The sequence below is a fragment of the Danio rerio genome, chromosome 5 (genome assembly GCF_052040795.2).
Source record: "Danio rerio strain M-AB ecotype USA chromosome 5, GRCz13ab, whole genome shotgun sequence".
Taxonomy (NCBI): domain Eukaryota; kingdom Metazoa; phylum Chordata; class Actinopteri; order Cypriniformes; family Danionidae; genus Danio; species Danio rerio.
Window position 1 is genome coordinate 32,968,274 of NC_141025.1, and position 12,390 is coordinate 32,980,663.

At 35.4% G+C, this 12,390-nt stretch overlaps 1 protein-coding gene across 6 annotated transcripts in view; it reads left to right on the plus strand.

Annotated features, from left to right (window-relative positions):
* The window catches only part of myo1hb (myosin IHb), a 93,122-nt gene that overhangs the window by 63,561 nt on the left and 17,171 nt on the right, over positions 1-12,390 (plus strand). For 4 of the 6 annotated variants that reach the window (XM_087253608.1, XM_087253621.1, XM_087253604.1 and 1 more), the window contains 7 exons: positions 6,604-6,765; positions 7,484-7,599; positions 10,335-10,533; positions 10,616-10,696; positions 10,776-10,955; positions 11,059-11,157; positions 12,194-12,307. In XM_087253608.1, the coding sequence (XP_087109734.1) occupies positions 6,640-6,765; positions 7,484-7,599; positions 10,335-10,533; positions 10,616-10,696; positions 10,776-10,955; positions 11,059-11,157; positions 12,194-12,307 (915 nt within the window). In that variant the 5' untranslated portion in view covers positions 6,604-6,639. Of the gene's footprint in view, positions 1-1,986; positions 2,396-5,033; positions 5,128-6,603; positions 6,766-7,483; positions 7,600-10,334; positions 10,534-10,615; positions 10,697-10,775; positions 10,956-11,058; positions 11,158-12,193; positions 12,308-12,390 lie in introns of those variants that run through there. The other 2 variants (XM_087253605.1, XM_087253607.1) reach the window with 2 other exon arrangements.

Consider the following 12,390-nt stretch of genomic DNA (forward strand, 5'->3'; position numbering starts at 1 on the left):
ACAACAAATTCGCTTGCAGCAATCAAATACAAGTGCTTATCATTTTAATCATGTCTTAATCTTTCAAACCATTTTACAAGCTTTAGTGAGGACTGATGTAGACAGTACAGGTCACCTTTTTTTTTTTTTTTTTTTTGCTTGGTGGGCTATACGCTCACTTAGTACCAGGTTGGACCCCATTTGCCTTCAGATCTGTCTTAAATCCGTCTTGGCATAGGTTCAATAAGGTACTGGAAATATTTGATTTTGATCCATACTGACATGATTGCATCACGCAGTTGCTGCAGGTTTGTCGGCTGCACGTCCATGAAGGGATTTTCCCGTTCCACCACATCCCAAAAGTGCTTTATTGGATTGAGTTCTGGTCACTGTGGGGGCCATTTGAGTACAGTGAACTCATTGTCATGTTCAGGAAATCAGTCTGAGATGATTCGCGCTTTATGACATGGTGAGTTATCCTGCTTTAAATAGCCAACAGAAGATGGGTACACTGTGGTCATAAAGGGATGGACATGGTTAGCAACAATGCTCAGGTAGGCTGTGGCACTAACACGATGCTCAATTGGTCCTAATGGGCCCAAAGTGTGTTAAGAAAATATCCCCAACCACCACCAGCCTGAACCGTTGATACAAGGCAGGATAGATCCATGCTTTAATGTTGTTGATAGGATCCGAATGTCGCAGCAAAAATTGAGACTCATCACACCAGGCAGTGGTTTTCCAGTATTTTATGGTCCAATTTTGGTGAGCCTGTGCGAATTGTAGCCTTAGTTTCCTGTTCCTAGCTGACAGAATTGGCACCGCGGTGTGGTCTTCTGCTGCTGTAGCCCATCTGCCTCAAGGTTTGAGGTATTGTGTGTTCAGAGATGCTCTTCTGCACACCTCGGTTGTAACAAGGGGTTATTTGAGTTACTGTTGGCTTTGTCAGCTCAAACCAGTCTGGCCATTCTCCTCTGACCTCTGTCATCAACAAGGCATTTGCACTCACAGAACTGCCAGTTACTGGATATTTCCTTTTTTTCAGACCATTCTCTGTAAACCCTAGAAATGGATGTGCGTGAAAATCCCAGTAGGTCATCAGTTTATGAAATACTCAGACCAGCCTGTCTGGCACCAACAACCATGCCATGTTCAAAGTCACTTAAATCATCTTTCTTCTCCAATCGGATGCTTTGTTTGAACTGCAGCAGATCGTCTTTGCCATGTCTACATGCCTAAATGCATTAAGTTGCTGCCTTGTAATTGTGTTAACAAGTACTTGGACAGGTGTACCTAATAAAGTGGCCGGTGACAGTTTGTCTGCTTTTCGACTACAAACAAAGGTTTGTTGTCAAACTGGCCTATAGGGCTGTACTATACTGCAAAGTCAGACATTTATTTATTTTTTTTTTAAACTAAAGACTGCTTTTATTCCAGCCAAATGAATTGTCTTGAAGAACAAATATAATAGTTAAAATACTGTGAAAATTTCCTAAATCCAATAAAAATTATTTTAATTTATTAGAAAAATAATTATGATTTCACAAAGGGGCTAATATTTTTGCCTTTATCTGTATGCTAATTTCATATATTGATGCTGAAACAATATATTGTGCAGCTTTAAACCTGAATCGTATTTATATGCCAAGACGTTCACTGATTATACACATTATAATTTACAGTCACCTGATTAATAATGGAAACAAATATCTCAAGACAAGAGGCTGAAAAGTGAAGTAGGGCAACTGAGCCATACATTACCTGAGAGAGGCCAGTACTTAAGCATACATTTACAGTAATAAGGTAAACATCCACTAACTCGGGTTTCGTCTCAACTGACCACCCTACCATTACACCGCCATCATTTTGTAAACTTAAAAAATGAGCCAATTTGAAACCAAACGGGCAAGGAGCCACGGGCCACGTTTTGGTGAGTGGGTAGTAGTTAGCAGAAAGGGATCCATCTAATCAAAGATCAGTAACGAGACTCCATCAATGTAATTTTGTGCAGAAGAAGTCAGGTAGGAGGGGAGGGAGTATAGGGTGCGAGCTCAGGTTTCCACAGCCTTGTGTTACACATGGTGGGGCAGCGGCCGCTAAGGAGAGGCGCTGAATGAGATCTTCTCTTGCTGCCCCTGCATGAATCATTCAGCATCTTGGAGCAGACCACGGGCTGAGTTTATTAGAGCCGCTTAAACTGAAATAATTTCCTGAGAACGCTAACAAGGTAAAAAAAGATGTGCGATAGGGAAAAAGAGAGCAGAATTGATTAGAACCGAATGTGAAGTGGATCACATGTCTGAGTTTCCGTCATGTCAGGCCAAACTTCACTCTGAAAGCTCTTTGAATTGCTAAGGACTAATACTAGGAGAACAGGGAGTCATTTCTTCTGGGAAAAAAAGCAATGGATACTGAGGTAATTCATATGTAGTTGTACATTTTATTGTATTTGTTTGATGAAAAAGCAGATTATATGTGTATAAAATATGTAGAATTTTGGTTACTTATTAGTTTTGCTAAATATTTGGCTTCATATTTATTTGTGATTCATATAGACAGAAAAAAACAGATCACTGTACCTGATTGATTTTTGAATATGTAATAATAGCCTACATAAACTGAACCAAATAAAAAAAATATAATAATAATAATTTTAAAGTATGTGAATTGTATGCACAATTTTTCAGTTATAACTAATATAATTTCATTTGTATATTATTTATAGCATAAGTACCTCTGTTTATCTTATATACATTTTAGAATTGCATGTGACTCTACAAAAAGTCATTTACATTTTTCCACAAAAATCTTAAAACTTGCATAGGGAAAACCAAATGTTAAAAATGAAAAAGAAATGGAAGAAAAACGTTGAAGAGGGAAAATTTGGATTTTGACATTTAATGTAAAATATTTGTCATGGCAGTAACAAAACTATGCTAGTGGCCTACAGTGAGCTCTAGCTCTTTATGAAGTCTTAAGCCATACTGTGAGCTGAGAACTGGGATCCTGTGACATACTGGAGTTTTGGGACAATAGAATGGCCTCTCAGATGATGGTCAGTCAGTCAGATAGACTTTCCTTCAAAATTAGCTGTAATGTCACTCGGAAATGTAACAGTGACACCAAAATGGAAATCTAAATTAAATGACCTTTTTGTTTTTTGATTCATACCTGATCAGGTATGTAATTACAGCTGAAAAATATTGGTTAGCTCAACTTTACCCAATCTTAATAATAGATTATTTAATAATAAATAATGTTTTTGTATTATATTACAATGATGATACCTAATAGACTTTTGATCAAATACATTCAGTGCCTGTTTATAAAGTGATTCAACAGATTTTAAAACGGTTTTATAGCATGTGACCAACTAGTAAGACAATGTGTAATATGAGAAAAAATCATGGAGTGCATAAAAAGTTTTGCTGCTTCATTAGTCTAGTAAGGTCGTATATGCCTGAAGTTGGCCAGATTAAATTGAACAATTTTAATAACCTTCTTGGCATGCTTTTGGAATGTTAATTGAGAATCTAAAATTAGACCTAAATATTTAAAAACAGAGACAACCCTGTCTTATAATACAAACTTTATAAAAAACTTATAATAAAATTACAAAATTAAATATGGATTGGAATGAGTCTAAAACAACCAACCACCATTTTACAAATCCACGCCAATGAAGGAGGCCAAGACCAGAATAAGGACAATTTTTCTGTCTTTAAAATAGCAAAAGTGGATTGGGACATGCCAGATGTACATCTGCACTGTGTGCCTTAGACTATGTGCTTAGATCGTTAAAATAGAGTCTTTAGACTGCTGAATATCTACTTATTTTGTTGGTCCCCTTTATAATCTACTGAATACAAGTCACTATGTATAGCTTTGCAAGTATGACACTTTATTCCCAAACATAACCTAAATGTTTACAAATATTCTAATGAGCGTTAGTTGATATTTAGTTGAAGAGTTGCATATAGTCACCAAAAGGTCTAAAGGGAACCATTATAATGGGAAACTTATCAATATTTAAATATTCAGATTGTACAATCTACTAATGTTAAAGTAAAAAAAAGTCTTTCAAATGGAGATCTGAATCGAGAATGAAGAGTTTCCAACCGTGAGTTTAAATCTAAGATCATGATGGTCTTTTAAATAGATGCACTACATGACAAGCTGTGTGTAATGAGAGAGGAACGCTGACAGACTGCCGGAGGCTTGGCTTCTCATCTTGGCTCTAGTCTGAGTACTCTTTGCCAGCTGATAGACAGGACTCGTGTGTGATGCCAGCTTTGTCTTTTAAAACATTTCCTGGTCTCTTCACTTTCACTTTTGAGGTGTACAGTTAATTTATTGGGTTGACAGTGATAGTTCATCCAAAAAAGGAAATGTACAGTTAGTTTACTCACCCTCAGGTCACTGAAGATTTAGATGACTTTTAAAAGAAGATTTAGAAGAGGATTTTCAGCTGAATTCATGGTTCTTGGTGATTCATATGTCAATAGTCATCTATTTTTGAGATAAACACATACAAACAAATCCAAAACTACCCCTCTAAGTAATGTAGTCAAGAACTGCTGAAAGAATCACAAGTTGACAGTTTCCAGAATGAAAACGGATGTAATTCATTGTGTGTGTCTTGTGGTTTAAGATGTTTTCAGGTAGTGATTTGTGTGTGTGTGTGAGGGAGAGAGAATGTGTGTGTTCCACCTGAGGTAAATCAAGCATCAGTAGCATCAGACAGAAATAGTTCATTTATTGGGAGTTTGTGTATGTCCGTGACTGACCTTGGCCCAAAATCCATCCCATGATGGGAACAGAGAGAAACTGTGTAATCTGGGACAGAAATAGTTTTGCCCTCAAGTTTAACGGAACCAAGATAGGACAAACCTGCGCTGTTCAGGATGCAAGGCAATAAATCCATAACGATTTCTGTTTCAGACAGATGTTTCTTGACATACACGCAGACCCCCGCTTCCTTAGCAAACTTTTTATTAATGACTTCCCATGGTGGAAGTGGTGAGTGTGATATGACATTGTTTCCTGTCATACTTGAAATAATCGCTGATGCTCGTTACAAAACCGGTTAAGATCACACACACAGTTCCCACATCACTACACAGAGACTAAACATTCACTGCACTGAAGGTAAGGGCTGCTACTGGACTTTTCTTTTCTCACTTTTTATTATTAAATACATTTATTAGATAAATAATGAAGACAGATCTGTAATACAAGAAAACCAAACAAGTAGTTTGTTTCTGTAAAATATCATGCAGGTGTAGTTTTAAATTAGTCTTTAAGTATATCCCAAACCATAATACGAACTGTGTAAATGTGTTAAAATAATAGTGATGCTAAGGATGTTTATGCAGTAACTTACAATTAGAAACTGCATTAAAAGTACTCTGCAGTTACATTAAAAGTTATTTCCATGTTGAAACATTTCACAAATTTGTATATTGCTAATAAATCTAATAAATAACTCATTGTGTTTTAAAAGTCATAGAGCTAACCTAATAAAGCCTGTAAAATAGTCATCATTTTTTTATAGTTTCCTGTTCCAAAAATCATATATTTGATCATATTAGAGTGCACTTTTCACCACAAAAAGGTAGATAAAACTTAATTTAGGTAGATAAATATTAATTTCATTTCAGAGCTTAATTGAAAGTAAATTTACCTTACCTTACTTAAAATGTTTTTTTCTTGTGGAAAAAAAAGTGAAAACAAAATTATTTTACTTCACTGGCAGATAATTTTGCTTGTTTTAAGACGAAAAAGAAACTTCATTTTAACTTAATTCTTATTTAATAAGTTTGTGGTTCGTTCCACTGTGCCCAACCCCTGATAAATAAGGGACTAAGCTGAAGGAAAATGAATGAATGAACTCTTTTGAAGTTGAAAACAAAAAATTATTTTTGCTTAATCTAAGAATTTTTATATATTTGGACTAAAAATGAGACAAATCAATGTAAAAAAAGCTACCCAGAAAACTGTCAAATAGTGCTATTCAAACATTTTTTTGTAAAACTGTAATCATATCACAATATTTATAACAAAAAAAGTAAAATATTGCAATATCAGATGAATATCCTGCTGGCCTAATAGAAATCCTCAGCCACCTGTGGACAATGGCCAACAGGGTGGACTCTGCAAAATATACAAAAAGACATACCATTTATATATATAGGGTCTTTTTAGAGGACATACTGTACAATTTTATCAACACACAAAAATAATATCCTGTTTGTCAGAAAACCAGGATGGACCCTGCTATGCTCAGCATTGATTGATGAACTGTACAGAAAGACATTTTAGATTAGATAAGTAAGACTGGGCTCTGATGCTATATTGTTGACAGGATTAGTTCAAGTCCACACCCGAACTGATATGTTACTTAATGTTGGGATAATATAATAAAGCTGGAGTAAATAAAAGTAGGTTATGCTTATTATTAATATTTATTTTGCAATAATTGCCATTCAAAGAACGATCTGTTCAGTATTTATTCAATAGTATGGAGTTTAATCTTCTGCCAACATAAAAACTAAGACATAATGCCATTTTTAATAATACCTGACCCACACCTTTTGTGTTATTTTTGGTGTCTGTGATTAACAGAGTTTAGAGGAGCGCTGTCAGCGGATCCTGCAGGAGATGGAGGGCTCTCTGACGGCCCGGGACCGGGTGGGGATTCAGGATTTTGTCCTTCTAGACGCCTACACCAGTGAAACGGCATTCATGGACAACCTGAAAAAACGGTTCAATGAGAACCTCATATATGTGAGTCCTCCTCTCTCTCCAGTAGGTGCAATAGATCATGATAAAGGCCGGCAATGCAATATCCAGTATCACGGTTACTCTCATTATTGAGATGGGGGAGAGAATAATGTGGACTCTCATGCTGAACACAGGTCACTGCACACAAGAAGTCTATTAAAGGAAAATGCTCTCTGTACATCTCATTTGGCTTTTTGCAGGCAATGGAAACTCACTTTGCTGATGATTCAGCATGGAGAATTTGTTTAAAGGCACCTTGAAAAACCTCACATACGAAACTGCTGAGGAGTCATATTTACTTATTGTTCATCTTTAACCAATTAAAGTTCACATATGCTGGCAGATCCTTTCATAAGAAAAAGTTAAAATCATATTCATCATATTTACTACATATTCATAAACTTCATCACTTCTTAGGCAAAAGACTGGCTTTTCACTTCTGGGAAGACTTTATTTTGATGGTCCATTTGAGTATTAGCAGACTGTCTGCTTAATATCTGCTGATACTGCTCCTTCAACAGACATTTAACTGACTATAAGGAAATTTGCAAGTACATGCCAACTTACATTAACCCTAACTCCAACCTAACAGTCTACTTATAATCTAATGAGAATTAGTTGGCATGTAGATGCACTGTAACTAAATTCAACAAACAGAGCATCAAAATAAAGTGTGACCTAACTTTTTCTTAAATGTGCTTGTTTTTCTCTTTTCTGTTAGACCTACATTGGGACCCTTCTGGTGTCAGTTAATCCATATAAAGAGTTGGGTATCTATACCAAGAAACAAATGGACATTTACATGGGAGTCAACTTTTTTGAGCTGCCGCCTCATATGTAAGTTTTCATATAATCAAAGGAAAGACATATAACTGTTATAAATAAAAAATGTGTAATAATAGTACCATATGACGAAAATCTAAAGACTTTTTAAATTTCTTCTAAATTTGTTCATATTTTTGACAAATGAAATACGATTATTTTGTACACGTTTATTTCAGAGTACATCATGCTGTGTGTGTGTTTGAGAGAGAGCAGGAAGTAACACCAGCTGTTAAAAATCAGACCAGAGCTCATTAATATTCAAGACCTTTCCAAATATGGTCAATATGGAATTTCATTCTAGGGGTAATTTTTGGGCTTTTAGCATATAAATCCATTTTTGGGGAATTTTGTAAGTTGCCTAATGCTGCGTTCACACCAGACACGGATGAAGCATCAAGCGCAAGTGATTTACATATTAAGTCAATGCAAAGATGCGAATAAACATCCTACGATGCAATTCGTGCAAATGAGGCAATTCATACGGGTTGAGCGTTCACAGCGTGACATTCTCACAGCGGTAACCAATCATTAGCTTGCTCTTGTAGAGAAGAGATTTTGACGTAGTGCTTGTTATTGGTTTCCTGAGGGGAAATCCTATTGCCGCCAGAGGACAACTGGCTTGCTTGGTTTGGGACTAGTGGAGCTGCTTGATGGATTTGCTTTTCAGTGTTTGGATGTTCAGCAGTGACAATTAAACCAAACTGAACTGAACTAAACTGAACTTAAACTCTGAACTTAAACTTAACTGACACAGTTTCAATTTACTATAACCTTCTATGTGAAGCTGCTTTGACACAATCTACTTTTTAAAAGCAAGAGAGAAATAAAGATTTGAATAAAGAATTGAATTGAATTGAATTGAATTGAACTGAATTGAAGTGAATTGAACAGTTCATCAAACTGGGCTCGACTCAGTCTTAAGCACCGCTGAAAGCCTCCGTCATCCAGTCTCACAGAGCTGGGTACACCTCTGAAAGTATCTTGTGGGCCGAATGAATCTATGCACATAAAGCACAGCTACTATCTCAATAACATCCATGTTAGCCATTTAGCAACAAAGCTAGCCCTGCCCATGATTCAGATCTGCATCTATTGTGAAGTGAATTTGATGTGTGAATTAAGCGAATTTGACACGCAAATTAACTCAAAATGTTCACGGGTCTATTTACGCATGAATAGCATGATTTATTTGCGCATTCTGGTGTGAACACACCATTGGATCAAAAGAAAATCGGCACACTGCCACTTTAGCTCTCAAAAAGTCTTAAATGTTACAATAAAGACTTTTTGAGAGCTAAAGTAGCAGTGTGCCGATTTTCTTTTAAACTTTTGATACAAATGTTTGTTTTTGATCGAGCACCTGCGTTCGAGATTTTCTAAATGGGCGCACATTTCTGTTTTTTGCTAACACACCATTAGACACATACATACTATGTAGGAATTGGAAAACTATTTACTTATTGAATATATGCACTTTATGTCAACTTTAAATTGTGCTAAATAAAACTGTAAAGGTATTTATAATGTACAAAAGAGTTCTATTTTTTTACAGATTTATTTTTGGTCTTTATTAGATAGGACATAATGAGACAGTAAGCGAAGTTGGAGAGAGAAAGGAGGATAGGGTTGGGAAATGTCCTCGAACCGGGATTCAAAATGCCCTGATGTGCTACTGCACTAAATGTCGGTGTGCTTACCACTAGGTTATTGCGCCTACCAAAGAAATCTATTTTAAATATTTTTATTCTTTTGATGTTTTTATTCATAACATTTTCTAACTAATAAAATATTAGTAAAATATTAAATATTGTTTTCAATTCTCATAATAACTTTAATGGAGCTTTATGGTTTTTACAATTAAATAAAAGTTTGATGAACAGGAAAAATGTATCAATTTTCTTTAAATTCTTGCATAAATGTATTATTTTTCTTTGTATTATTAATTGTTTAATAAAACTGTTTTGTATAAATGTACCAAAATATATTGGCTATATTCAATTGAAATGAAAAGAAATTAATACTGAAAAGTCATACTCAAGTAAAAGTACCATTACTTGCCCAAAATTGTGTTGCAAGTAGATTAAAATGATCTGTTAGAAATATTACTTAAAGTATGAATAAATAGCCCTTTTCAAAGTATTCAGGAGTTGTAAGTTTTATGCAGGGAAAGGTTAATGCATTTACATGTAATTTGTGGATGTGTGTGTAAACGTAACATTCTGTAGTTCATTTTGTTATTGTTTAAGGCCATTTCGGTCATCATACAATAAACATCCGTTATCTTCTCATCAGTGACATTCAGACAGTCTTTGGGTCATTGCATGTAAAGTATATTCTTGGTCACTTTTAATGCTTCCAATCAGATTGCTGCATGTCTTGAGGTAGTTCATTATAATGCGATTTTTACATTCTATCTGCGATTTGATTGGACAGGAATCACAGGACTGATTTTTCTAATCTTCATAGACAAGAATAAAGTAGTGACTGCAGGTTGAAGGAAATTAGTGGAGTAAAAGTACTGATACTGCTCTAAAAATGTACCTAAGGGAAAATAAAAGTATACATTTTAAAACTACTTAGTAAATTACAATTTCTGAGGAAAAACTACTCTATAACAGTAGTTTGAGTATTTGTAATTACTTTATATCACTGACTGTATAGCAGGGCTTACATGAACATTGACAGATTTTAACAGTGTTTTCAGATGTGATGTTTATTTAATGCTACTTTTTTTTTTTACTTGTCAGCTTTGCACTTGCTGACAATGTTTATCGGACAATGATCAGTGAAACCAGCAACCACTTCATCCTCATCTCTGGTGAAAGTGGTGCAGGCAAGACGGAGGCCTCTAAGAAGGTCCTGCAGTTTTATGCTGTGAGCTGCCCGAGCACCAGACTCCTGGACAACGTCAGAGATCGCCTCCTTCTCTCCAACCCCGTCCTGGAGGTCAGAATTTTGTCTGTTGGTATATTCTCAATTCACATGCTCAAAGTATGAAGTATGAAGCATAAGAACACTCTATCTACAGGCCTTTGGAAATGCCAAAACCCTGAAAAATGACAACTCGAGTCGATTTGGAAAGTATATGGACATACAATTCGACCACCAGGTAGAAGTCAGATTCTTAAATATTGTAGAATAGGAGAAAGCGTTCATTAACTGTGTATTTTTTTTCTATTTTCTTTCAGGGAGCAGCAGTTGGAGGCCACATCTTAAGTTATTTATTGGAGAAGTCAAGGGTTGTTCACCAAAATCATGGAGAAAGGAACTTCCATATTTTCTATCAGTTAGTTGAAGGAGGAGAGGATGAGCTTCTTCGCTGGCTTGGTTTGGAGCGAAACTGTCAGAGCTACCGCTATCTTATTCAGGTGAGAAACGCAGATATAATAATGTGTTTGGAAATTAAAGAAGAATGAAGGATATACAAGCAGAGCCATAACCGAAATACATTGATTCTGTTGTTTTTGACAGGGAGAATGTGCCAAAGTGAGCTCCATTAATGACAAGAGTGACTGGAAAACTGTACAGAAAGCACTTACTATCATTGAGTTTAGTGAAAAAGACATTGAGGTAAGATGATCTTTGTTATTCACATTTGAGTCTTTGTATTAATGTCGAATCATGTCGAATATGAAAGTGAAGGATGCTAAAATATTACAGAGTGCTGTTTATCCGTTTGGAAAATTGACCAGAATTACTATCTGATAATTTTTTCATATTTTAATCTTAAAATATTTTGTATTAGGCCTGTTGTTTTGTCCATTTCAGCACTGACACCTTTAAAGAAGATCAACATTAGTCTGCTTTATGATCTGACTGCAGTCCCAGTGTTGTCCCGAGAAATGCACCCCTGCACCCCCTTTATAGACTTTCATTCTTTGTCTATATTAAAAAACAAGTCAATAGCCATAATTGATTCAAACGTAAGCTAATATGATGGATCATGCATAAACAAGAAGTAAAATGCGATATAAAACTAGGTGTACAAATAAATGAAAATAAAAATATTGACTGTAGTATAAACTGATGTAATGAGCCTGTTTCTAAAATTAGGCATTTTGATGGGTTTTGAACAAACGAAGAACATACAACTGTTGTAGTTTTCAACTAAACCACACATTAAACATTCATTCATTCATTTTCTTTTCGGCTTATTCCCTTTATTAATCTGGGACTGCCACAGCGGAATGAACCGCCAACATATCCTTCATATGTTTTACGCAGCGGAGGCCCTTCCGGCCGCAACCTATCGCTGGGTAACATCCATAAACACTCATTCACACATTAAACAATTCACTTTAATTAATCTAATCAGTATTGCATTTAAATTAAATTTATCTAATATCTTCTATAAGGTAAGGAAGATAGTCACCTCAGTCTGAGTTAGTTGTCATAACTCGATTATTATATTTTTTTATCAATTTAATTTTAAATATATGCACATTTCAGAGGGGCTACATTTTACAACAGGGGTGCGTTTCTTGGCACAACACCGGTTCATCAGTTATTTCTGTCTATAATTTAAACCTATAAAGCATAATTCTAAAAAAAAAACCTTAGCATTGAACCCTGGAAATCATTGGTTAATATTTTGTTTTTGTTCCAGCATCTGTTTGCGATCATTGCCAGTGTTCTTCATCTTGGCAATGTTCACTTTGAGGCCACTTTTCAGGGTTATGCCAGACTGAACAGCAGTGGGGAAATACACTGGCTGTCTAAAGTATGTTTGACTGTCGCTTATATTAAGATTTGGAATAGCTATGCACTACAAGTTTGATCGTTAAAGCTGTAATGCCAGTGTTG